The following is a 22,702-nucleotide window of genomic DNA, read 5'->3' on the forward strand; positions in this document are numbered from 1 at the left end:
AATGGCGGAGGAGTTCAACCGACAAAGTTTCATGTAGCGTTAATTATATAGATTGAAAATCTATATCCGTACATTTTAAGCAGAGTCAATATTGTCATAGTCCAGTAATCAATATTTCGTAAATACAAAAATAACATTAGCTGCTTCCAAACTAAACAGCTGTTACAAAACCACTTGCGGCGTTGCCACTTCGAAGGCCGCGGCCTAGGAGGCCGTGCACGTGCAATCATAGCCTTCTAGTATATACTGAGTAGTATATAGTATATAAGACCACGTTGAGCGAGAACTGGCAACGTTGCGTATGTATTGTGTCTTGATGCACGATCGCCTTACCATTACAATCAATGGAAGAGTCTCTCTGACAAACGCCCGTACTGCGCCGACACTAGTCCAGATAGGCGAGGGTGCTCTTCTGGTTAACCTACCCATTGGAATTTGGAATGTAAACAAACCACACACCCTTATGCACCATTTGGTATTCCAAATGTGGTTAGTTACCTTATCACGTCTTGTTTTTGTGTCTCTTAAATCGCGTTATCGGTAAATTACCACATTGTATCAGAGATCGCAAGAGATGATAACAAACAGCGTTGCCGTAATAGTGGGAGATGACGACAAATTTGCTGTGATCGTTTGGGATAACTGCGATGTTCTTGTGATCGCTGGATATACCTGTTGCCTTCCTTATTGACTTAATAAAAGTACAAGGAATAAATAACGTTTACGAATTAACGCTGAGCTTGATTCCCTCATGGACAAAGCTTCTAAATAATTTTATAGCCCAAGCTAATTGATTTTTTTAAAACGATACAAACAGTGCAAATCCTAAGAAACTTTGTTTTTAAGAGGAGTCGCAAGCAGCGAATTTCGGCTTGGTTATATAGATTTGAAATACGTACCTTTTGATTACTGCACATAAGCCTAATAACTAAGCTAAACTAGTTTGTATACAATAACTACGCTATAAAAATGGAATGTTTATTTGTTCACGTCACTTTTCTTCGTTCTTTTTCATCGTAATTGAGCGGAGCGAGCGAAGCACTTATACGTCGACTTTTATGCATTTCGTAATACGCAAACTCCTCCTAGACGGCTGAATCAATCGTTTTCAAATTTTGGATGGTGATAAAGACCATATCGGTGAGTGCCAACATCTATATGGCGTTAAAAATAACTCTCAGGAATCCGCCCCACTGGGTCTCAAAGTTTCAATGTAATCCTTATGGAAGCAGTATTTGACACATAAACAAAGACATATGATCAGCTGTTGATTTTTGAATGCAGTAAATAAATAAATAGCTGATAGCATTATTCCACAGATATTAGAACATAAACGGTGGTATGGATCATAAAATAATCAAATGACGACACTAGCTTGAGGTCCGCGACGTAGAAAGTGTTAAAGGAAGTACTAAAGGTGAACAGTCTGGAGTGTGGAAACTGTTTATGACGATTAGATTTAGGTATCTGCATTCCAAAAATGATAAGAGAAGGAAGGAAAACGGGTCCGCGACGTAGGAAGTGATGAAGGAAGTAGTTAAGGCAAGCTGTCCGGAGTGTGGGAATTGCTTATGACCGTTATATTAAAGTATCTGCAATCATAAAATGCTATGGAAGGGAGAGAAACAGGTCCGTGGCGTAGGAAGTGGCGAAGGAAGTAGTAAGGCGAGCGTCCGGAGTGTTAGAACTGTTTATGACTATTAGATTAAGGTATCTGCAATTATAAAATGCTATGGGAAGGGAATAAAATGGGTCCGCGACGTAGGAAGTGATGAAGGAAGTAGTCAAGGCAAGCTGTCCGGAGTGTGGGAACTGCTTATGACCATTATATTAAGGTATTTGCAATCCTATGATGCTATGGGAAGGGAGGAAAACATGTCCGTCACGTAGGAAGTGGTGAAGGAAGTAGTAAAGGCGAGCAGTCCGGAATGTGGGAACTGTTTATGACGATTAGATGAAGATATCTGCAATCTTAAAATGCTATGGGAAGGGAGGAAAACGGATCCACGACGTAGGAAGTGACGAAGGAAGTAGTCAAGGCAAGCTGTTCGGAGTGTGGGAACTGCTTATGACCATTATATTAAGGTATCTGCAATCATAAAATGCTATGGAAAGGGAGGAAAACGGGTCCGCAATCTAGGAAGTGATGAAGGAAGTAGTCAAGGCAAGCTGTCCGGAGTGTGGGAACTGCTTATGAACATTATATTAAGGTATCTGCAATCATAAAATGCTATGGAAAGGAGAGGAACAGGTCCATGGCGTAGGAAGTGGCGAAGGAAGTAGTAAGGAGAGCAGTCCGGAGTGTTAGAACTGTTTCTGACGATTAGATTAAGGTATCTGCAATCATAAAATGCTATGGAAAGGGGGGGAAAGGTCCGTGGCGAATGAAGTAGTAAAGGTGAGCAGTCCAGAGTTTGGGAACTGTTTATGATGATTAGATTAAGGTATCTGCAATCATAAAATGCTGTGGGAAGGGAGGAAAACAGGTCCACGATGTAGGAAGTGGTGAAGGAGGTAGTCAAGGCAAGCTTTCCGGAGTGTGGGAACTGTTTATGACGATTAGATGAAGATATCTGCAATCATAAAATGCTATGGGAAGAAAGGATAACGGGTCTGCGACGTAGGAAGTGATGAAGGAAGTAGTCAAGGCAAGCTGTCCGGAGTATAGGAACTGTTCATGACAATTAGATTAAGGTATCTGCAATCATAAAATGCTATGGGAAGGGAGAGAAAAGGTCCGAGACGTATGAAGTGGTGAAGGAATTAGTAAGGTGAGCAGTGTGGAGTGTGGGAACTGGAAACCGTTTGTAGCAGTTAAATTAATGTATCTGCAATGCTGAAATGCCACGAGAGGGGATGGAAGCATCCCCTCGACATAGAAAATGGTGGAAGAAGTAGTAAAGGCTAGCAGTGTGGAGTGTGGGGAATGTTTGTGGCAATTAGATTAACGTATCTAAAATACTAAATTGCTATGGATTTTGATGAAAACAGGTCCACGATGTAGAAAAAGGCTTAGAAAGTAGTAAAGTATGAGCATAGTGTGAAAACCGTCTGTGGCAGTTAGATTGATGTATCTTTAATCCAAAAATGCTATGAGAAGGGAAGGAAACAAGTCTATGACGTAGGAAATGGTGAAGGAAGTGGTAAGGCTTGCAGTACAGAGTGTGGGAACTGTCTTTGGCAATTACATTAATATATCTGCAATCCTAAAATGTTATGGGAAGAGAGGGAAATAGGTCCACGACGTAGGGGGTGGTGAAGGAAGTAGTAAAGGTGAGCGTATTGAGTGTGGGAATGGATTAATGTATCTGCAAAGCTAAAACGCTTTAGGAAGAGACTGTAGACTGTAGGTTAAAATAATTTCGAAGCACAATTCGATACATATTTCGATACATGCAATCGTTTATAGTAGAAATTTACAACTGAGTTGGCAACAGCTGATTTTTACTCCATAGAGGATAAAACTATTTGTACTTCCTAAAGAGTAAAATTGCTACTTTAGACCCGCAACGCATGCATTAAAAACGACTGGTATTACTGCAGTATGACCAAAACAATATACAGTAATATAAACCCTTGATGACTCCGCTCAATTTTGTGGATGCCTCTGCGAACGCCACCTAGTTTAATAGGACCGTGAAAAGAAGTTGATGTATTCCATTTTTGTTCATTCAAACATACCTAATGTGCATTATTGTTCATTCGGTAACAAATTATGAACTGTTATTACTGGCAAAGGTAGACAAAATACCTGTTGTAAAATTTAATTCGGGACCACGTAAGTTTGCAGATGGTGCCAGCCAATCACAAGACAAGGCTAGAGCGACTTTGCCACATCGCCCGTTGACAACACTAATTAAAATATACTAAGCAATATTATCAAATCAGCTGTATTATTAGATTTGGCAACACCGCACGGTTCTCATTCAAAACCATATGGTAAATAGGCTCCTCCCTCAACTGCAAACTACGTGGTCCCGAATGTAGGTATCTGGTACAAAGTAGTTCACAGTTTGTCAAAGTTTTAACCTTTGTGAATTTAAGCTAACCCATGAACAGTTAGTACTTGGGAAGGTTAAGAAAATATTAATGAAAAACGTACAAATAAGTCTGTTAGGCCTATCGCACGTTACTCTGAATGGCCTTAATTTGCAGTTACTTAGAATATCCTTTTACAACAAGCAATTCATTAGGTGTCGGGTAACTTACTTCATTTCACATTCGTGTGATTCCCCTCTAATATCCAACATAACTATTGTTTTAATTTTAGTTGGTAATCATAATAGACAAGCTCCTCGGTTAAATGGGGGGGGTACAATTCCAGGGGGGTACAATTCCGGGCCGTACATCTTCTTCTGCCGTGACCAGGGGGTACAATTCCAGGGGGGTACAATTCTGGTCCTATAAGAAGGGCTAGACAGACGGGGGGTACAATTCCAGGGGGGTACAATTCCACCCCGTACACTGGTCAAATAAAAGTGAGTTCTAACTGAGGGGGTACAATTCCAGGGGGGTAAAATTCCGGTCCGTACAGTTTTTTAGATGCCAGTGGATTTAATCAAACCACTCGTGCATAACAATATCAAAGTTTTATGAGGGGGGTACAATTCCAGCCCGTACACGCCGTTTTGGTCGAGAAAATTTCTCGGAGAAAATGAGACGTCATCGTGACGTCACAAACCAGCAGGGGGTACAATTCCAGGGGGGTACAATTCCACCACCCCTCTTGGAGTACTGGTCTGTCATCTGGAATCCTTATCAAACTGGCCATATTGAAACCTTAAACAGGATTCAAACACGATTTCTCAAACTACTGGGTCTGAAACTCGGGTTTCCTTTCCTCGACGTTCCTGTAGCAGCTCTCGAGGTGGGGTCGCCGGAATTTTATCCCCCTGGAATTTTACCCCCTGGGCAAAGCTGACGTCACTATGACGTAGTAACCTGAGTGGCCAAAAGTTTGTTCGCGGCCGGAATTTTACCCCCGCGGATTTGGAAGTCTAATGAAAATAGTCAGAGCGTGATTAATTAGATTAGCGATAAAAACCGGAATTTTACCCCCTGTCCATATAACTAGCGTTTAGGCAACTGAAGATGTACGGGCCGGAATTTTACCCCCCGGAATTTTACCCCCGGAATTTTACCCCCCGGAATTTTACCCCCTGGAATTTTACCCCCCGGAATTTTACCCCCTGGCTGATTTTAGAAATTGAATGATTGATTTTCTCAATTTCTGTTTTTAATTAATTGTAAACATTTCATTATTTAGTAGCTTATCTTTATTTATTTATTTTGTAATCTCAACTGAGTAAACAGAATTCGCTGTTTTATTTTGATCATATTAACCAACAGTTGGCTTCAAAGATCGAATCCTGACACTCGAATCTCAAAATTAATATTAAAACCCTGTTCGATTAGTTAATGTTACATATAAATTAAGATAGGCTACTTAATAATAAAATGTTTACCATTAAATTAAAACTGAATGACGATAATTAATCATTCTCACTAATTTTTATCTGGCCAGGGGGTAAAATTCCGGGGGGTAAAATTCCGGGGGTAAAATTCCGGGGGTAAAATTCCGGGGGGTAAAATTCCGGGGGGTAAAATTCCGGGCCGTACATTCTAGGTTTTTATAATTTGATGTGTTCTGATTAAACTCACAACCGTGAAAATATATGTTTAATTCCGCGTTTAATCCATCGAGCTGATGTCGCGAAACTCAAATGTTCGCGGCCGGAATTTTACCCCCTGGTTTGTGACGTCACGTTTGCCCAGGGGGTAAAATTCCAGGGGGATAAAAATCCGCTACCCCTCGAGGTGCACTTTGGGAGACGGGCAGCGGACCAGACCTTTGTTTGGGTTAATCCCCTGATTTATGGCCTGAGGGTAGTGGCATTGACTATATATACCACACATAGTGTAGTGTGAGTGACGTGTCACCACAGCTGATCGAGAGTAGTTTTTGCTCAGCTCATTGACCTTTCATTCTGGATATTGTTGTAGTGTGACAGCGACGCATTGTATACTCTCTCCACTACTCCACTCTCCCGCCCCCTCAAGGCCTCACAGCTATCGTCTGATCGTCAGCTGGGGAGGAGCTGAGCGCTGAGCGGTCGACCAGTGTTTCCATCCGCAAGAAAAAAATATCCCTGGGTCAACGTCAAAAAATCCCTAGTTATCCCTAGTCCGTGTTCTAATAATCCCTCCAATTATCCCTCTTCATCAAATCTAGATAACTTATTATTTTTGCAGCAATACCAATGGATATCATGTATAGCCAGCTAAAATATGGTAACTGGTGGTATTATTCTTCAATATCCCATATTATTTATAAAGTAATACTATATAAAAAAACATTTTTGCACCATTAAATCCACGGCCATCTTTAACTCCAGGCAGGCCGCGGCCTGATAGAATTGGCAACGTTGCTAGTACCGTAGTATTGTTTAGCTCCAGACGTCCCATAAGTTAACATGGAAATAAAACATAATGTAGAATCGAAAACCAAAACAATATAAATTGAAAATCTATTTCTATACATTCAATGTGGAGTCAATATTTTCATAGCCCAGTAACCAAGCTTTCGTATTTATTATAAAAAATACATAAATATCATTAGCTTAGCGTTCTCCAAACAAACACCTTTTACAACACTATATACTTGCAACGTTTCCACTTCGAAGGCCGCGGCCTCCGGCCTGGAATTAAAGGTAGCCGTGATTAAAAAATGCCTATGTGGTACAAAACAAGATAAATTAACTAAAAAAATGAAACAATTAGTTATTTTTGACATTTTATAAACTAATAATTTTTATTTATAAGTAATTACAATTGTTTCAAAAATGTTACTCAAGTGTCCAAATTTCAAACTTAGTCTTTTTCAAACATGGCCACCATGCCTTGGTGAAAAGGTTACACCAAGTTACTTTAACCAAAAAAATCATAGAAATCACCGGCACCGGCAAACAAAATCAAAACGAAAACAAACATTAGACATTTTTGACACAGAGCACAGGGCTACTAAGAAACAAATACAGTAATCTAGATCCGCCATTACATTCCACCGACCGACTTGTCCTTCGCTTGTTTCGTGCAGTGTTGGCTCTTCCCCTTGTCTGTTCTGACTTTGAAACACTACGTCACTACCACTACCTACAACCATAGATAAAACGGTTAGTCTATGCTACAACCATAGATAAAACATACTCCTTGAGGAGTATCTTCTACAATCAATTTGTTACCAAAATCTGGGGAAAAAGTAGTATAATCAATGCGTTACGGTGTCAATACCTTGCAAAATTAGCCAAAATAGGTCCTTGACGTTGTTGAATTACAGCCAAAATGTATTATTTTATCAATATTTCAATTTTATAAAGTCAAAGGCCTGAAATCCCTAGAAAATCTAAAAAATCCTTCAATTTCTCTGATTATCCCTAGTTATCCCTCAATCCCTTTTCAATCCCTCGAAGGCCCTAAATATCCCTAGAAAGGGATTTTTATCCCTCAAATGGAAACACTGCGGTCGACTGCTCACTGCTCATCTACTCGTCTGCGCATGCGTCGAGACTGTTTCTAACCTTTACAGATAGATCGCACCACAAGCTAGCGCTGTTCTAGCGCTCCTAGCCAAAAAATTACTGGCGACTGGTCCACTATAGCTATGGGATGTCTTCTGTAGGTATATATAGTCAATGGTAGTGGTCACTAGAGGAGGGGTGGGAAATCGAGAGCGGTTGGTGGAGAGGGGGGAAAGGTTCTGAAGGGAGAGGGAGAGAGAGTGAGACAAGTCGTAGGGTGGAGGGTGCATAGTGTCACTGTTACTTTCTTAGAAGACCCGGTTGTCATACCACAACTGTTCACATATATGACCTTGAATGGACTTCCGTTTGACTAACAAAGATTACATGCAGCAATAGTGGCCAGCAACGGAAACTAATTATTGTTCATATAAATTTCCTGTATTCTCGCTAACCTTTTTACGATGATTATTTCAATAGGCTAATTAATTGATGTGTTTTCAGCGTTCGTTACTATTTAAAAAAAAACTCTAGTTTCTATATATAATCTTGTTCTTCCAATAATTAAAATATTTTATTTTGTGCTGAAGAAAAGACTTTAAATATTTTATTTTAGTCGAGGCTAAAGAGGAAGAATAGAAGTTGTTGCAACTTTACTACTTGTTTATTGTTTTCCAAGTAAAAACGCCTTTGATATTGTCTAAGCGCTGCTGTAACGTTGTAACTAAAAAAATGTGTTTACAATTTACCATTTTCTTATATAGTATCTGTATAGGTGGAGGGGTTTAAAAACATTATTCGCCCCAAAGGCATTTTAGTTGAGAGAGTTGGTAATACATTTTTAAACCTGGAGGTGAGAGGTAAGCGTAAGCTCCTCAGGGAGGGGGTGCTGTCTTTGACAGTTTCTCCTCCAAGACCGCTGTGAGTCGACTTTTGTTTTGCAAAGTCGTACTGTGCTATGCACAGCCTGCATGGGGTGCCTCTGCACTCGCTGAAGGCAGCGGATCTAGCGCTGGCTGTGTCGTGACTAGACAGCCCAAGGGTAGGGAGCGGCTGCTCTAGTACTGGCCTTGGGCGGAGGTGACAATCAGCAATCCGGCCAAGGCCCAGATAGCTAATGTTACCGCCAACTGTTACAGGTATGTGTGCAGCTGTGACAGGACTGAGCTGGAGACGATGAGGGGTCCAACCCCGAAAGGGTCCAGTCTTGGATATTAGCAGGCGTAGTGAGTGGGTCACGGTTCGGCTGCTAAGCTGCTAACCAATTATTTTCTTGTTATAGTCATGGCTGAGCGTAAACAAACGGAAGTATTACCCCAGGTGGGTACCTGCTCAAGCGGGGAATCCCACTCCTCCTCTTTGGGGGACATGCCCATGGATTCTGGGGAGGGCAACAATCAGCTAATCTCTAACAATGATGTCATTGTGCAGAACATCGCAATGGAGACGGAGCCTGGGGAGATCGTGGAAACGCCAGAGATCTTCTCGAAAAGTTCCTTGTCTGTAAGAACTCATCTGATGTCCTTGAGCTTTGTCATAGGTTAGATGTGGACCGACATAAGCCACTAGACACCAGTAATGCTGGCGAATCACCGTCTCTGGCGGGCGATTCGACCGACTCTGAGATTGTTACTACAGTTATGACCAGAACTGAGTACAGAATGTCTGTTAAAGAGAGGAAAGAGGCTGAAGGCACGTGGATTCCCAACAGACAGTGGAGAAAGAGGAAGCGAGAGTCCATGGGTTCCCCTGGGGAAGGTTCTGGCGTATCACCGATGCGCAGAATTGGACCCGATAGTAACCCTGGGTCTTCTCAAAAACCTCCCCCAAAAAGAAATAAATCTAATCGATCAGCAGATGGATCCGTTGCGGGTGTGGTCAGCTACAGAGACCAACTTGTAGGTCACAAGTTGTCAGTTGCTCCAGCGGCCTATCCTGACGCGAGATTCTCTGTTGAGGAATGTGACTTGTTGCAGGACAAACTGATGGAGCTGGTGTTTGGTGATGACGGCACCAACATTCCGCATCAGTTTGAAAAAAATTACCACGAGAAGGGTGCTCTTGTTGTAACTTGTGGTAATTCTGAAACTTCTGACTGGCTAAAGAGGATGGCACCGAAGCTAGCGCTGGAAAGTGAGGGGAGTATGGAGGTCATTGTAGCAGATTACAGGGATCTGTTGCGCACGACTAAAGTGCTCCTACGCACTGACAGGCGTCTGGCCAAGGTCGAAGCCTCTAAAGTGTTTGTTCAGATCGAGCGGCAGAATCCTGGCGTCACGACTAAAGACTGGCGTGTCATTGGTGGGAAGAAGAAGGATGATCATCAGATTCTTGTTCTTGCTATTGATGAAATGAATGCGCAGGTTTTGAAAGATCGTGGCTGGATTATTTACCTGGGTCTGGGGAAACTGCAGCTCAGAGTCATCTCTGGTGCTCCTTCTGATGACCCAGGTCCTTCAAGCGAACCTACAACATAGTAAGGCTGCCACAGCCGTGTTCTGTCTGAGCACGGTCAAGCAGTCCTTAGATTTTGCCTTGATTCAGGAACCCTGGGCCAATAACTTTAGAATTGCGGGGATGGGTACTATTAAGGGTAATGTCATTTCCGCGTCTGTACCACACCCTAGGACTTGCATTTGGGTTAAGGAGGGGCTTAAATGTAATCCAGTTCTAGAGCTTTGTTCGAGGGATGTAACAGTAATTAAGACTGTATGTGCTAAATCCGACACAAAACTGCTGCTGGCCTCTGTTTACATGCCACAGGGCGACGAGGGATTGTTCCCATCGGCTGAGGTCAGGAGACTGGTTGACCTCGCACAGGAGTCCGGAGCTGAACTTGTGATAGGCTGCGACTCCAATGCCCATAACACAACCTGGGGATGCAGGGACACTAACAACAGAGGTAGGTCACTTCTAGAGTACCTAGTTTCTTGCGGCCTTCTTGAAGCAAACGTAGGCTCAGAACCAACTTTCTTAGGTAGGATAGGTCAATCAGTTATTGATCTTACCCTGTGTTCAGCGGGTATGGCTAACAGGATTACTGACTGGTCAGTGTCTCTTGAGCCATCCCTGTCTGATCATAGGCATATTGTGTTTAGGTTGGGGAGTTTTTGCGGCGAAGTTCGCTTGTTCAGGAGCCCAGGTAAGACCGACTGGGGCTCCTACAGAGCCGATCTTCGGGGCAAGATTGCCTCAAATCTTAATACATCTCTTATTAATACAGTTGATACACTTGACGAGGCGGCAGACCGTCTAACTAGGTGTATAGTTTCATCCTTTGAGGATAATTGCCCTCTGCGCAAAAGTAAAAGCAATAGGGCTGGCTGGTGGGGTCCTGAACTTGCTTCTCTCAGGAGGAGAGTTAGGGCCCACTTCAGGCGAGCTAAGAAAACTAATAACTGGGATGCATATCATAATGTTCTCACAGAATACAACCATGCAGTACGAAAGGCCAAAAGGCTCTCATGGAATAATTGTTGTGGTAATTTAGAAAGTATTAAAGACACTTCTAGAATACATAAGGTTCTTGTTAGAGACAGGCATGTTACTCTCGGTGCCGTTGAGGGTCCGGATGGTGTAATGGCTTTTGAACCTTCTGAATTACTCAAGGTTATGGCTAAAACTCATTTCCCTGGTTGTATTGTTTCTGAAGTGCAGCAGGAGGAGGTGAGTTCTGAGCGGCCAAATCTGAGCCGTCATGCCACCCATTCTATGTGGAGCACCTTCAGCAAGGTAAGATGGGCTGTTGGTCTATTACGACCTTTCAAATCGCCGGGTCCTGATGAGGTAAGACCTGTTTGCTTACAGGAAGGTCTAGACATTATTATTCACCCACTCTGTAAACTTTTCAGAGCAAGTTTAGCCTTAGGTTACATTCCCTCAGGGTGGTGTAACTCTCGTATTGCATTTATTCCAAAACCAGGGAGGGATAGTTACACTGATCCTAAGTCATTTAGACCTATTTCTTTATCTTCTTTCTTCCTTAAGATCCTAGAGAAGTTGGTCTCAAGATACATGATGGATACATCTCTTAGGACTAATCCTATTCATAATAATCAGCATGCGTACATCGCGGGTAGATCATGCGAGACCGCGCTGCATCAACTCGTAAGCAAGATTGAGAAGGCTCTAGAGAGCAGTGAAGTGGCCCTGGGTGCCTTTCTTGATATTCAGGGTGCTTTCGACAACACTGGAACCCCTGCAATTCTTAACGCAGTGAGAGCTAGAGGATTTCACGGAATTGTGTGTAAGTGGATTGAATCCTTGCTTCATAGTAGGAAGGTCAGGCTCTCACTTCACAGTGACACGATCGAGGCAAGAACTACTCGAGGATGCCCCCAAGGTGGGGTTCTTTCTCCTCTCCTCTGGAATCTGGTAGCAGATGACCTTATAAGGACCCTCAATGAAAGTGGGGTTTTCGCCTTAGGTTACGCTGATGATGTTACAATCCTTGTGGTTGGAAAATTCCACGGAACCATAACTGACCTTATGAATAGAGCTTTAAGGGTGGTGGATCGTTGGTGTCAGGAAGTTGGGCTCTCTATTAATCCCAGGAAAGTTGTAATGGTACCCTGTAATGGACCACATCTTCAAAAAGTAATTGAACGTGGCAAGTGGTCCCTCATGGCATGCAGTCGGATGGTAGGTGGAACATGGGGGTTACAGCCCAAACTCTTGCACTGGCTGTATGTATCTGTGGTCCGAACCGCCCTTACATATGGTTCGCTTGTGTGGTGGCCAAAGATGGAATCTACTGCAGCTGCCAAAGCTTTAGCAGGAGTTCAAAGGCTTGCTCTTATAATGATAACTGGGGCAGTAAGTAGCTGCCCTGGAGCAGCTCTAGATTGTCTGCTTGATATCCTGCCCATTGACATTTTCATCAAGGTGGTAGCAAGAAAAACAGCCCAACGCCTCAGATGCGAAAACTTATGGGTTACCACAGGAAACAATATAGGGCACTCCAAAATTGTTCAGGTGGTACATAATGATGAGTTGGACCTACCTTCAGATCACATGTCCAAAAAATACTCCTTTGGAAAGCCTTTCAAAGTATTAATACCAGACAGGGATGATTGGTCTGGCGGGAAAGGGCCCATTCCTACAGGTGATTTAGAATGCTACACTGATGGTTCTAAGATCAAAGATGGACTGGAGCAGGTGTGCACTGGATAAACGAAGGCACTGGTATTTATCTTCCCATGGGGGTGTACCCAACTGTTTTTCAAGCGGAGGTCACTGCCATCTTGGTTTGTGCTCGAGAACATCTTAATAAAGAGATCAGAGACAAAACAATCAATATCTATACTGATAGTCAAGCAACCTTAAAAGCACTAAACTCTTACGAATTCAACTCTAGGCTCGTGTGGGATTGCCTTGCTTCTGTGTCTGAGTTGGGTAGGAGTAATGATCTTACGCTCTGCTGGGTGCCAGGACACTCAGGCATAAAAGGTAATGAAGCTGCAGACAGATTGGCTAACACTGCCTCTGCGACAACCATGATAGGCCCACAACCCTTTTGTGGCATTTCACGAAACAGCGCATGTTCTTCGATTGCGTCATGGGCTAAAGAAAAGCATAGTAAACGCTGGGCTGGGTCGACACTGTTGCCTTCAACCTCTTGAGACTAGATAGACGAAGAATTAAATTAACTGTAGAACTGATAACTGGTCATGGGCGATTCAGGAAACATTTACAACGGATGGGCTTATTTGATGGTGAACCGATCTGTAGGCACTGTGATAGGTCAGAAGAGACAGCTGATCACCTACTCTTTGACTGCAACGAGCTCTCTGCTGCTAGATTGACAACCCTTGGTAATCTGGCTAGAGGAAAATATCTTCCCGAGGATGAACTTATCGGGAAGTTACAGGCATTCATTGGACGCCTTAACTTGTAAGGCCAACAAGAAAATAATTGTCTGGGGTGCGCAATAATTCGATTTCGGATGAAGTGCTTTAAGGTCTTGACCTGCCCCTGTTAGATAGATAGATAGATGGACTTCCGTTTGACTAACAAAGATTACATGCAGCAATAGTGGCCAGCAATGGAAACTAATTATTGTTCATATAAATTTCCTGTATTCTCGCTAACCTTTTTACGATGATTATTTCAATAGGCTAATTGATGTGTTTTCAGCGTTCGTTACTATTTAAAAAAAACTCTAGTTTCTATATATAATCTTGTTCTTCCAATAATTAAAATATTTTATTTTGTGCTGAAGAAAAGACTTTAAATATTTTATTTTAGTCGAGGCTAAAGAGGAAGAATAGAAGTTGTTGCAACTTTACTACTTGTTTATTGTTTTCCAAGTAAAAACGCCTTTGATATTGTCATAGATAAAACATACTCCCTTAGTAGATTTCTCATCCTTATGGAACAGCTGAAGACAATTTTATTGTTAGTTCATGTACGGTTTATGTAGAGGTCGTGTTTTGTTTACAATTTGTTTCCCGTTATTACAGCCATTTAAAACCTCGTTTAACCAAATAATACGATCTAATCGTAAAAAATAATTTGTACCCTAGTTATATAACCAAACAGTAAAGCACAAATCAAGAAATTAACCCTAAAATAATGGAAACAAAGTTTCATCGACACTAGCGCCTTTGTGTCACGTACATGAACTAGACACGAAAAACGTGCTTCAAAATTTACAATGGGATGAGAAGTCTACTTGTGTTGGTTAGTCTATGATATTGTCTAAGCGCTGCTGTAACGTTGTAACTAAAAAATTGTGTTTACAATTTACCATTTTCTTATATAGTATCTGTATAGGTGGAGGGGTTTAAAAACATTATTCGCCCCAAAGACATTTTAGTTGGGAGAGTTGGTAATACATTTTAAATAAATAAATACATTTTTTTATTGTTCTAACTCAAATTGATCACAATATGTGTTTGTAGGCATTTCCATTCAAGGGCAACAACTTTCAACAATGTTTGGAAAATAAGTAAAGTTGCAACATCTGCTATGTTATTATTTACTTTTCAGCCTTATCATATCAATCAAATCACAAATCTACCACGCTATATAGTGAGTAGGTTTGAACCAGCCTAGTCTTCGACAACTCAGTCTATACCTCCAAAACAAAATCAATTGTCAACATACAGTTCTAATTCTAATTGTTAACTATCGGTTGTATAATTGTAAATATTTAATATGAACATTTACAGGCCTGGGATCTTTTTTGAAGTACATGATCCACTGTGCTGTGTATATCATAGGTTTTATGTGTCTTGTCTAATTTAATAAAATTTAAAAACTCAATTTCCTACATGTTCTGTGTTGTATTTTCGGATACTAATACCATTTCTGGACAGAACAAATGTCCAGTTTACAGTATTTAAAACCTTATTTATTCTATGATTTCTAAACTACCAATGTATATGTTACCAAAATCCATCGTATTAATAGAACTTTTAATGCTGTGACATATGCTGTACGGTCTTTAACGGAAAGCCGTACGGCGGTTTGAACAACAAAATTAATGCTGGTGCTACCGTTACCTTGTCGGATGTCTTGAAGGTGGATGATGTCCGTCTCGTCCAAGGTAGTGGGTAGTCCAGGGGATGGAAGCGGTGTAGACAGCAGCGGTGTAGACCAAGGGTGCGGGGGCAACAACAAGGGAAATGACTAGCACTGGTGAAGTTAAAAATGACTGGTATATTGAAAAAAAGACTTAAAACTGACAGAAATGAAGTTAATTGAATTAATGAGTAAATGAAAGAGTCTATGTAAAATTATGTAGGTAGGTACGGACGTCTGCCCATGACGCCGTCGGCAATGCTAGTGAGTAGCGTTTCCAGTAGTCGGAGTGGGGACGATTCGCCGTAGATAACGTTGGGCAAGGTTAGGGTAGCACCAATCTAGGGACTATAAATAAGTACCGAACATTCCCCCCACCCAAAAAAGCAATTTTTGAGAAAATATTAAAGAAAATTAAAGAAACTGTAAATCTTTAAAACAAAAACCTTGGATAATAACCGTCATCATGAAACAAACCTGTTACCTAACTATAAAGATAATACAAAATGTTGATAATATGTACAAAGAGACAAAGGTAACACTATCTAAACCATAGGGAGAGGAACTAACTTATTTACAGGGCGTGTTACAATACCTACAGGGGTTTTGACTTTAACAACTCTTACAACTTGGTCGGATCCTGGCATAACCTTAATTATCCTACCTAGGGGCCAAGTCAAAGGGTCAGCATTATTAGAGTACATTAAAACTAAGTCTCCTTCCTTAAGGTTGAGGGTTTTCTCAGTCCATTTGGGGCGTTGGATAAGAGTATGGAGATAATCTCTTCTCCAGCTTTTCCAGAAGTGTTGAGAGGCACGAGAAACTAGCTGCCAGCGTGAGAGTAGGTTTAAGGGTTCTTCCGAGATGTCTTCTTCCGGTCGTGATAGCAGGAGGTCTCCTGTGAGGAAGTGGCCAGGAGACAAGTAATTAAGGTCGTCATCAGGTGACGATGAGAGTGCGCAAAGCGGCCTGGAGTTCAGTACAGCTTCAACACGGCACAGGAATGTGGTGAATTCTTCAGCCGTGAAATTATGGTTTTGCAGTATCCTTTTAAGATGGTGTTTGGTCGACTTCACTGCAGCCTCCCAGAGGCCTCCGAAGTTTGGGGCATATGGCGGGTTAAAGTTCCAAGTTATTTCTCGTTGAGCCAAATGTTCTGAGATCTGTGAGGTGGAGTTATTCAGGAGAGAGTAGATTTCTTGTAGTTGGCGTGCAGCACCGACGAAGTTGCGACCTTGATCAGAGTAAATGTTTCGGCAGATTCCTCTCCGAGCGATAAATCTGTCTATAGCGGCTAAACAGGATTCAGTGGAAAGTGAATGCACTAACTCTAGATGGACGGCTTTAACTGCCATACACACAAATACGGCAATGTAGCACTTTGATAGTTTTGCATTTCGTCTTGTGCTTTCTTTGACGAGAAAAGGGCCAGCAAAATCTAATCCGACATTAATAAAGCATCGGGTCTGTTGAAATCGTGAGGGTGGAAGATCTGCCATAAGAGGTTGCGTGGGTTTAGCTTTCATTTTGTAGCAAGTGATACATCGAAATAATCGTTTTCTTATAAGATTTCTTGCACCAATAATCCAGAAGCGTCTTTGAATTAATGCTTGTACTAGTTTTGGACCACCATGTAGAGAATACAAGTGATAGTAATCACATAAAAGGTTTGCCAAATGACACTGAGAGGGTATCAATACAGGGTGTTTTGATGATTCCGGCAAAGGAGCTAATTTCAATCTACCCCCCACCATGAGAGTGTCCGAGGATAGAAATGGAGAGAGTTTTCTTAGTGATGAAGAACAAGGCTTGGATAGTTTTAGAGCTTTAATTTCTTCAGAATAGTGCTGGGTTTGTACTAATTTTATGCAACATTCCAGAGCGGCATCTCGTTCCGAAACTGATAACGAGCCATAGCGTTTATCACATTGATTAGATCGTGAGTTATGGATAAATCTCTGTACATAGCCCATGGTGTTTTGAAGTTTAATAAGTGATGAAAACCTATTCATCCATTGATAAAGATCGTTTTGCGGAACAGTGTTAGTTGTCAAGGTGTTCTTCGTGGGAGTTTGTTGAGGCTCAATAACATCCGAAGGAAAGTTTGAAGGCGGTAGAGTCCAAGATGAGATATCATTGTGGATAAAAGAGGGTCCATGCCACCAAAGAGGGTGACTCAACAGACTATTCGGCATTAAACCTCTAGTGCCACAGTCAGAAGGGTTTTCATCTCCTGATATATGACGCCAAACATCAACAGGGGTGATTTCTGTTATTTTACAGACACGGTTTGAGACAAAGGTTTCTAGGAGGTGTGGTGGTGTATTTAACCAACCAAGCACATTCATGGAGTCTGTGAATAGAAAGATGTCTGATATTTGAAGTTTATTAATAAGCGGTTGGTTCGCTTTTACTAACTGAGAGAGGAGAAGAGCAGCACATAATTCTAAACGAGGGATCGTAAGTGTTTTCAGAGGAGCGACTTTAGTTTTGGATTGCAGAAGGTTGCACTCTACGCTCTTATCTTCACATTCAATACGTAGATACAAGGAGGCGCACATGCCTATATTGGAAGCATCAGAGAAGCCAATCAGCTGAGCGGTTAAGTAGTTACTGAGAATGTAGCGAGGTATTTTGAACTGTGTCATAAGGGGTAGTTCTTTGATGAATTTATCCCAAACATTTTGAAGAGATTGAGGGAGAGGGTCGTCCCAGTTGAGCTTTTCAATCCAAATCTGTTGAAGTAGATGTTTTAAGGTGAAAATAATTGGACTAATAAAGCCGTTTACATCGTAAACTCGAGCAACTTGAGACAATACATTGCGTTTGGTTGGCGTACTGTTGACAAGTGAAATAGAGTAGCGGAAACAGTCAGTAGTCGGGTCCCATTCAAGTCCTAGTACTTTAATCGAGTGTGTAGATCCTAACGGATGGGGTGTTTCTCGACGGTCGGCGGGGATTGTGGCGAGGACGGAGCTACTTGAACTTGACCACTTATGAAGTTCGAAACCACCTGATGAGCAAAGTTGGGTGATTTCATCGTAAAGCTTAAGAGCCAAAGTCTCGGTTGGAGCGCCAAAAACAAGATCGTCAATATAACAAGAGGAGCTTAGAATATCAGCCGCATTTGGGTACTTAGCGCCTTCATCAAGCACTAGTTGCTTTAAAGTTCGTTGTGCAATATAAGGACTGCACGAGAGACCAAAGGTTAGTCTTTGTAATTCCCATTCCTGTACAGGGCCCGTGAGGTCAGAGCGCCAAAACAAATGTTGATATTTACAATCAGCCGGTGTTATACGAATAGCTCGATACATTTGTTTGAAGTCACAAGTCATAGCAATCTGGTGCAATCTGAAGTTTGTGATAATAGTTCCAATATCAGCTTGAAGCTTAGGTCCAGTTAACAGTGATTTATTAAGAGACTGATTTGTGTCACTTAATTCAGAAGCGTTGAACACAACACGAAGCGGGGAGGATGTAGAAGATTCTTTAACGACACCGTGATGAGTAAGAATGTATGGAGAGGGCGCAGGGGCCAAACACATATGACCTAGGTCAACATAGTTCTGCATGTGAGTCATGTATTGAAAACGAATATCTGGTTTCTTGTGAAATCTGGTCTCTTGTTGGAGATACTTGCGGAGAGCTATTTTTCTAGTGGAGCCTAAGTCAGGTTTAACGTCTTTAAATGGTAAGGAGGCCACGTAACGTCCGGTATTATCTCTCTGGATAGTGGACTGATAGTGGTCTTCACATGCTTGATCAGAGGGACTCAAGGGTTTTGGTAAATTTATTTCTTCCATTTCCCAGAACTTTTCTAAGAGCCTATCAGTGCTTTGAGATGAAACAAACAAAGAATGTAGTTCGTGTTGTTGCATGGGCTGTGTGGGAACATCACCCATAAGGATCCATCCAAAGATTGTGCTGAGGGCGCTTGGTTTGCCTTTAATAAGCGCGAAACCATCCGAAAGAATGTCTGTGAAAGCCTGTGCTCCGAACAAAATATCAACCTTGGCAGGGTGGTGAAAATCAGGGTCCGCCAGTTGTATAGAATTGAAACGATTTATCAATGATTCGGGAATAGGTGCAGCCGGAAGTACAGAAGAGATTTGAGGAATTATTACTGCGTCCATTTGAATACTATCGTCTCTGTTATAACGGGAAGCAACGTTACAAGTGACAAGTCCTTTTGCGGTTAAATCAGATTGTTGGCCAATTCCAGAAATGTTAACATTACATTTTCTGATTGGTAAACGTAATGTCTGGGCTAGAGATTGAGTAACAAAATTAATCTGACTACCTCCATCAATAACAGCCCGGCAAACTTGCCAGTGGCCTAGAGCATCTTGAACCAACACTTGAGCGGTACCTAGCAGGGTAGAATTACTCATTGAATTATGCTGAAACTGACAGGATAAAGTTTGAGCAGGTGTAGTGTTAACAGAAGTAGTAGGCACGGGGTTGACGGTGGTTGAGGGCGGTGAATGCACAGCGGAGGTTTGAGGTAGGTCAGGATTCACATTTTGCTTAGGCAGCGGTGCGGTGACTCGGCTTGGTTCATGGAGTAGAGAGTGATGTCTGTTACTTCTGCAAACCCGACAGCTCGACTTAGAAGTGCACATGGAAATCAGGTGGGAACCGAGACATGCGAAGCAACGATTGAATGAACGTACTGTAGAATAACGTTTGTGCGGGGCCAAAGCGAGGAATTGATCACAACGGTACAGTTGGTGTTCACCTTTACACATAGGACAACTGATAGCGAGGCGATAAGATGACTGGGTTGCTGTGCGGTCAGACTGAGTTGTACTGCGTTGAGATGAGTGAGATGAGAACAATGTTTTGCGAGTATGAAGGATTTGTGACTTGGGCAAAACTAAAGTAGATTTGTGAGATTCTTTAGTGAGTTCATAGACACAGCACTGAGCACGAAGAAATTCCATAAGGTCTTCTAAGGTAGGAAATTGCTTAGATTTAAATTCTAACTCAAATGCTTTCCTTGTACTATTGTCTAAATTACGTAGCGCTAACTGTAGCAACATGAAATCTGACAAATCATCTACTTTTAGGCTTTTCAACGCTTGGACATTAATATGAAACACATCAAGAACTTGTCTTAAACTACTTAGACTAGGGGTCTTTACAGGTTGCTGATCTAGTATTTTATTGAGATAAAAACAAGCCAAGATACGGGGATTGGTGTAGCGTTCAACCAAAGAGTCATAAGCTAACTTATAGTTGTCTGGATCGAATGGTATGCCTTCAACAATAGACAAAGCGGGGCCTTCTAGTAAGCTCTTTAAATAACTAAACTTCTCCATTGGGGCCAAAGAAGTATTGTGAATCAAGTTATCATACAAAGCTTTAAACGAGTTAAATTGTTCCAACTGTCCACCAAACTTACTGATATCTATCTGGGGTAGTTTAGGTTTAGGCTGAACTGGTGATGCTTCAACATTGACATTTGAAGGTGGATCAGAGGCAACAATCTTGTTGTAGGCAGCCATACATTTATAGTACATGTCATCAAACTGTTTAAAAGGCGCGCTCGTATCTACCCTAACGCTAACATCAGTTATTTCAAGATTGAGGTTATCCATTTCTTCGGAAAGTGATTCAAATGATGTGTACAAATTAGACAAATTAGAATACCTAGCAATAAAACTATCTTTCTGTTGTGGCAACTCTTTCAAAAGATCGTAACATAATTGTAACTTATAAAAATACCTTTCTCTTTTCTTAACACACTTTTCAAGATTCTTAGCAGCCATTGTGAAATGTATAATATTTATTTCTTTAACAAAAATAAAATAAAATAAAAATTACAACTAGCCTATTATAAATGCAGTATTAATCTAGACAAATAGTGGACATATCAATCATATCATTGTGAAAGCGAGTACAAGGAAATAAATTCAGTAAAATAAAATATAGAGGTAGAATATTTCCAGTTAGATCAGCTGACTGATAAAGCGAATATTCGATGCGGTTACGTCAGAGCTATTTTTGGAATGGATACAATACAATGCAGAATATTGTGGTGCGTTAGTTGACCTTGAGACATAGAAACTAGGATAACGGTCAATTTATCAGCGCATAGCTACAAGCCAAAACTTTACAAAACTATTCCTGTCTGTCTGTTCACTGTACAAGGTTATTGAACTCAAACTAAACAACAATTTATAACTACATATAAAATTATTGCAAGGTTTGTTTCATGAGGAGAGAAATTATCTGAGAATAAGTTGAGATGTTTACGTGGACTGTATTTGCGATTATTAAATTAAGGTGCATAGTACGAAATCATATCCGCGGGTAGAAGGGCCAAATTGTGTACGGTCTTTAACGGAAAGCCGTACGGCGGTTTGAACAACAAAATTAATGCTGGTGCTACCGTTACCTTGTCGGATGTCTTGAAGGTGGATGATGTCCGTCTCGTCCAAGGTAGTGGGTAGTCCAGGGGATGGAAGCGGTGTAGACAGCAGCGGTGTAGACCAAGGGTGCGGGGGCAACAACAAGGGAAATGACTAGCACTGGTGAAGTTAAAAATGACTGGTATATTGAAAAAAAGACTTAAAACTGACAGAAATGAAGTTAATTGAATTAATGAGTAAATGAAAGAGTCTATGTAAAATTATGTAGGTAGGTACGGACGTCTGCCCATGACGCCGTCGGCAATGCTAGTGAGTAGCGTTTCCAGTAGTCGGAGTGGGGACGATTCGCCGTAGATAACGTTGGGCAAGGTTAGGGTAGCACCAATCTAGGGACTATTATAAATAAGTACCGAACATATGCTTATAGGCCTACAATAAGGCATGACATAATAAATTGTTATTCTTAGTTTGTTGGCTACTCATCACTAAAATAAATAAATCACAATTTACTAAAAAAAATGTGGAGGTATATTTCGAGTTTGTAAATTGTAAATTTTGAAGCTCGTTTTTCGACTAGCGGCTAGTCCCTGCCCACCAAATCTGTTCCGGAGCGAAACTTTCAACCATAGACTAACCGTTTCTACCCTCCCTCCAGCTGAATTTTTTTTCCAGGATTATTTTGCCAACAGTGTCATTTGGAGGCTTCTGATTGACTATAATGAAGGTTTACTAATTGAAATATTAGTTTTGTTCATAAAATAAAACTATAAATGCCTCAAATTCAATTTTATAATTTTTTATTATGAAATTAAACTGTCATAACCTAACCTAACCAACCAAACGCGCTGATGATGAAAAAATCCAATAAAGGTTCATTAATCGGAAAAATAGCTCTGGTCATAAAATAAAATTTTAAATGCCTCAAACTAAATTTTTTATTTTTTGTATTATAAAATTAAACCACCCTAACCTAACCAAACTAACCAGACTTGCTGATAATGAAAAATAGAATGAAGGTTTAATCGAAAAAATAGTTCTGTTCATAAAAAAAAACTATAAATGGTTCAAATTCAATTTTTTAACCGACTTCCCCACTACCAACAAAAGGAGGAGGTTCTCAATTTGTCTGTGGCGATGTTTTTTTTTTCTATGTATGTTCACCAATATCTCTGTGATTCTTTTACCGATCAGTGTGGTTCCACCACCAAAATAACCAGGAGAGTTTCTATTTGGTACCTTATATATTATGTTTAAGTATAATATTTGTTTTGGTGAAAAATTCTGAAA

At 41.1% G+C, this 22,702-nt stretch overlaps 1 protein-coding gene across 1 annotated transcript; it reads right to left on the reverse strand.

Annotated features, from left to right (window-relative positions):
- Positions 1–12,855: 12,855 nt before the first annotated feature.
- On the reverse strand, positions 12,856–20,641 carry LOC128993195 (uncharacterized). The gene is made up of 3 exons (XM_054416956.1): positions 16,786–20,641; positions 15,668–16,335; positions 12,856–13,140 (listed from the first exon to the last, which is right to left on the reverse strand). The coding sequence occupies exons 1-3, from the start codon at positions 20,639–20,641 to the stop codon at positions 12,856–12,858; spliced, it is 4,809 nt and encodes a 1,602-aa protein (XP_054272931.1).
- Positions 20,642–22,702: the final 2,061 nt, after the last annotated feature.

The sequence above is a fragment of the Macrosteles quadrilineatus genome, unplaced genomic scaffold (assembly GCF_028750875.1).
Source record: "Macrosteles quadrilineatus isolate MER2022 unplaced genomic scaffold, UCM_ALF_1.0 Scaffold_4__1_contigs__length_99947679, whole genome shotgun sequence".
NCBI classification, from domain to species: Eukaryota; Metazoa; Arthropoda; class Insecta; order Hemiptera; family Cicadellidae; genus Macrosteles; species Macrosteles quadrilineatus.

Bases quoted from the DNA above. Each gene is read 5' to 3' on its own strand.
- LOC128993195 (XM_054416956.1), bottom strand. From the start codon at position 20,641: ATGGATAACCTCAATCTTGAAATAACTGATGTTAGCGTTAGGGTAGAT. The intron at 16,336-16,785 runs GTAGATTGAAAT...AATCCTGTTTAG, and splicing joins GGACACTCTCATGGTGGGGG to CCGCTATAGACAGATTTATC. The intron at 13,141-15,667 runs GTAAGAGTTGTT...TCGTCTATCTAG, and splicing joins TGCCAGGATCCGACCAAGTT to TCTCAAGAGGTTGAAGGCAA.